Raw genomic sequence first — 4,406 nt, forward strand, 5'->3', positions numbered from 1 at the left:
TACAAAGAATGTTTTCCACTGAGAAGGGATGGATGAGTTTTGAAGACAGGATCAAAGAAGGCATGAAACACCTGGACTGTGTCTCTGTCCCTGTTGGTGAGGTGACCATCCACATCCTGGAAGGGGACAATGTTATTTCTACAATATTTTTTTCCTTTAAAGTATTTTAAAATGCTCTTTTTATAGTGCCCCACAATTCTGACCACCTTCATCTCAAGTTGAGCTTGCACTGCGCCAAATTTCTCTCGACAGTGGGAAGAAGCACGTCGGTATTCTTCTCCTGATCTCGACTCCACTGGGCACACAACAAGAAGAACATTCATGGCTTTTTCCCAAACGCTGTTTTGGTAGGTCAGGGCAGTAGACAGAAGGTGGCACAGGTTTGTAGCTGGACCTGGCCCAAAGGGCCAGGGCAGGCACCTGAGTGCTTCCCTGTGACTAGACTGGTAGCTGCGCTTTCCATCTCCATCAGTGGTTTTTAAGGCAGAGGCAGATGTTTTGGGGGAGTACAATGAGCCCAGCACCACGGGGAGCTGCTGCAGCACCTCAACATTTCCTGTGGCCTCCATGCCTATGACTTAGGAGGACGGGGTTCCCGCTGCTCAAAGGCCCAGCACTACTTCCCATTTCAAGGGAAGAACGAGGAAGAGCTTTGTCAGGGCTCAACCTGAAATGACATTTGCTGCTTCTAATTGTTCTTACAGCTTTGGACAAGAGTGACGTCTCTGTTCCTGCCACCCATTGGAATGCACACACGGCCCCGTGTGTCACTTTGGGTGAGCCCAAGTGGCCACATTAGCTTGAAAGGGCAGCTGTTGTTTCACTGCTGCATTTCTTGGCTTGCCAAAGCCCCTCCTGCCTGCACTACAGCCTTCGCTTGAAGACACAAAAGTACCGATCTGGAGGAGAGGCACCAAAAGCTTGACAAAGGCAGAAGGGAACACTCTGATTAGCCCTGTTCCCAAGAGCTTGCTTTAGCTGAAGTTGCTAACAGGGAGCAGACTTGACAGCCCGGAATGGGTTGGAGATTGTTTTATTTTTCGGACCCTGAGTCCTGCGTGGGTCTCAGTAAGTGGGGGCTGCAGAGGCTCCGCCAAAGGCATCAAAGCCGCCCGCCCCACACCCAAGGGTGGCACAAGATCTGCTCCAGCACTGGCCGGTCCTCGGGGTGCAGGGACAAACACCAGCGGATCAGATGTTGGCACTCTGGGGAGAGAAGGCAGAAAGCGCCGGTCACTTGCAGAAGGCTCCTGCCCGGCTGCTCCCGGCGCCTGCAGAAGCCGGGCCACGCTGCCTGCGCTCAGAGCCGCCCTTTGCGGGAGAGCGGCACGGCAGGACAAGCGCCACCTCCTTCAGCCAAGCGTGCCACACCGAGCCCGTCACGGGCCACCTCCTGCAGCCGGCCCTGGAGGCCACATTGACCTCGGGCACAGCTGCGTGAGGGCCGTGCTGGGCTGCGCCGTGCCATGTGCCAAGCCCTGCCTTCTTGAGGCCGGATACCAACCTGGAGAGACCTGCTGCCTGAAGACGAGCTGCCCCGACACGATGTCACGGTCCGACTGGAAGGGCATCTCCCCGCAGACCATGACATACAGCAGCACACCCAGGGACCAGATGGTCGCCGCATGGCCGTCGTAGCAGCCAAGGCAGATCCACTCGGGTGGGCAGTACAAGTGTGTTCCTAGGGGACACAGGCGGCGCTGTCCAGGCGCAGGCTGCTGGCTCCCAGAGCCTGGCGCCAGCCTCCTGGCACAGGCAGGGGCTGCACCGGCGGCCACAACTTCCCCCCAGGCCGCCCTGCATCCCCCAGACAACTGGCCAAAGCCAAGGCGCCGTTCTGCAAGGCAGAGCAGGCCAGCGCAGCGGCCCAGGCCCTTGCGGGCCTGCCGAGCCCAGGGACCGGGGCCTGGCTTTTGCAGCGCCCCTGTGTCGGCAGGGCCGGCAGCCGGCTCCCGGGGCACAGCATCTGCCTCGTGCCACAGGGCAGCCGCCAGCCGGCTGAACGCCGCAGCCCAGGGCCCAGGAGGGAACGGGGCCGTGCAGTGCCTGGCACCGGGAGCAGGGCCGGGGCTGTGGGCTCACCCGCAAATGTTGTGTAGGCCCGCTCCTGGAGGAAGGTGCCGCAGCCGAAGTCGATGAGCTTCAGGTCGCCAGTCTCCGGGTTCACGAGGAGGTTTTGTGGCTTGATGTCCCGGTGCAGGACGCCGCAGGCGGTGCAGTGCTGCACGGCGTCCAGCACCTGGCAGAAAAGCCAGCGCGCAGCCTCCTCGGACAGGAACTCCTGCTCCAGCAGGTAGTGCAGGAGATCCTGCGACTGCTCCGGACGCTCCAGCACCAGCATGAAGCTGTCGGGCAGCTCAAACCAGTCCAGGAGCTGGATGATGTTCTGGCAACCAGAGCCCACCTTCTCCATCAGCACGATCTCCAGGGGAACACGGGTGCCGTCGGGCTGTGAGGAGGAGACAATGCCTCCAGCAGGCCTGATGCTGCCCTGTGCCTGCGCTGCCCCCCTGCCTGGGATGCCCTTCAGGCAGCTTCCCTGGGGCTTGGCATTCTTCCCGCCCGCCCAGGGGATGCTTGGGCAGTGCCCCCCTGCCCGGACCCCCCACCACCGCTGTTTGGCATGCCCGCGCCCGCCACGCTCGGCCTCGCACGCTGAGCTCACGCCCGCTGCCGCCGCCGCCATTCCCCGCCCTCGGGCCCGGGCTCATCCCTGCCCGCCACGGCCCGCTCTGTCCCGCTGGCCCCGCTCACTCACCAGCTTGTGCCACTGCAGGACGCTCTCCCGGGGCACGCGCTTCACGGCCACCTGCAAGCCATGGAGACAGGGGGGCTCAGCTCAAGCCCTGCCCTGCTCCCGCGCCGCCCCTGACCCTTCTCCTGTGCCGGGCAGTCCCGGCCACTTACCGGGCTCCCGTCAGACAGGCGGGTCCCCGAGAAAACGGTGCCGAAGCCACCGCTCCCCAGCTGCGGGCCCAGCAGGTACAGCTCCTGCTGCTCCTTCTTTTGCCCTGCGGCCAAGACCCAGCCATCAGCCTTGCGCCCACCAAGCCCCCGAGTGCCCCGAGTGGAGCGGGCCGAGCCACCGCGGGCCACCTTGCTCTCACCTGCTTCCTGCTGTGCGCCGGGCAGCGGCCGCCGCCTCGCAGCGCTGGGGCTGGCGAGCGGCACAGCTGGGGCAGGGCAGCGCGCAGAGGCGGCTGCAGGAGCCGCGCTGCAGCGGGGCAGGGCGGCACCGTCGCTGTCCCCGGCCTCGTGGGCTGCACTCTGCTGGTGTGCTCGGCCGGGGCTACAGCCCGAGGCTTCGCACAGGGGGGGTCCCAGGAGCAGCTGCAAACCAGAGAAGGCCTTTCTGAAGCCCTGGCATCAGAGGCACTGAAAATAGCCAGGGACTAGGCCGCTCTCAGAGGCCCTGGCCTGCTCTGGCCTGGGAATGCCCCTCAAGAGCCCCAGGGGAGCCTCAGACAGCTCCTGACAAGAGCTCACCTGCCACTTGAAACGCTGTCCTGGTAGTTGGTGGCCGTCTGGGAGCAGCTTCCTGGAGATGGAGGAACCTCCTTGGTCTCTTAGGGATCGTCTCCACCTCCACGCACGGGCTGTGGCCAGCTGGCACAGCCGGCACAGCGTCCTGGGAGCTGTGGGCCGGCAACTCCTGGCTCAAGGACGCTTGCTGCTCCGCCACCTGCTCCTGACATGGCTCCCCTGGCTCGGGCTGGGCTCCCACGTGGACTTGCGGGCTTTCCCCGGCCACGTCAGTGGTCAGGGTTGCGCCCGTCTTGTTGGAATCCACGGGTCCAGGGGAGCCGGGAGACCTGTCCATGGGCTCTGCACCTTCTGCAGGCCGACAGGTCTCACTGAGCCTCTCTGTGGGATGGAGGCTGTCAGAGATAGCCGAGGCTCCTGGCAGGGTGGACGTTCTCTGACAGCCTGATCCTCCTGCATGGATGGCGGGTCTCTGCTGCTGTGCCATCCCTTGCAAGAGTTGAGGCTCTCCCAGGGGTGTAGAATCTTGCTGGGAGCAGCCTCTTGAAGGGATGGAGGCTTCGGGAGGAGCTGGGCGAGCCACAGCAGGGCAGGTGGCCTCGCTTCCTCAGCTTCTCCAGTTCTTTCCAGAATGCCTGCCACATCCCAGCGTAGAGCGGCACAGATGTCCCATTGCCAGCCCAGAGCAAGATCATCAGTTCCTGCAGCTCTTGGGCCACTGCCACGCAGGGGCCGCAGCTGCAGGACCTGTGCAGGGGGCTTGCGGGATCACCTGGCCGCTTGCGAGGGGTGGCCCGAGGCCTGGAGCACCTGGGAGCCGCAGGGGCTCCTCGGTTCCTCCGAGAGCCTCTGGGCCGGACCCCGGAGCGCTTACGCCTCCTTGGTTGTCCTGCCTGCCGCCGCCGTGGTGGCCAGTGGCCAAC

At 63.8% G+C, this 4,406-nt stretch overlaps 1 protein-coding gene across 1 annotated transcript; it reads right to left on the reverse strand.

The window, feature by feature from the left end:
* Positions 1 to 208: 208 nt before the first annotated feature.
* Positions 209 to 3,820, reverse strand: LOC120761524 (serine/threonine-protein kinase pim-1-like). The gene is made up of 7 exons (XM_040082838.1): positions 3,487 to 3,820; positions 2,908 to 3,302; positions 2,759 to 2,809; positions 2,083 to 2,449; positions 1,505 to 1,681; positions 1,124 to 1,206; positions 209 to 295 (listed from the first exon to the last, which is right to left on the reverse strand). Exons 1-7 carry the CDS (start codon positions 3,818 to 3,820, stop codon positions 209 to 211), a joined length of 1,494 nt encoding a protein of 497 aa, XP_039938772.1.
* Positions 3,821 to 4,406: the final 586 nt, after the last annotated feature.

Source organism: Hirundo rustica, chromosome 19 (genome assembly GCF_015227805.2).
Source record: "Hirundo rustica isolate bHirRus1 chromosome 19, bHirRus1.pri.v3, whole genome shotgun sequence".
NCBI lineage: Eukaryota > Metazoa > Chordata > Aves > Passeriformes > Hirundinidae > Hirundo > Hirundo rustica.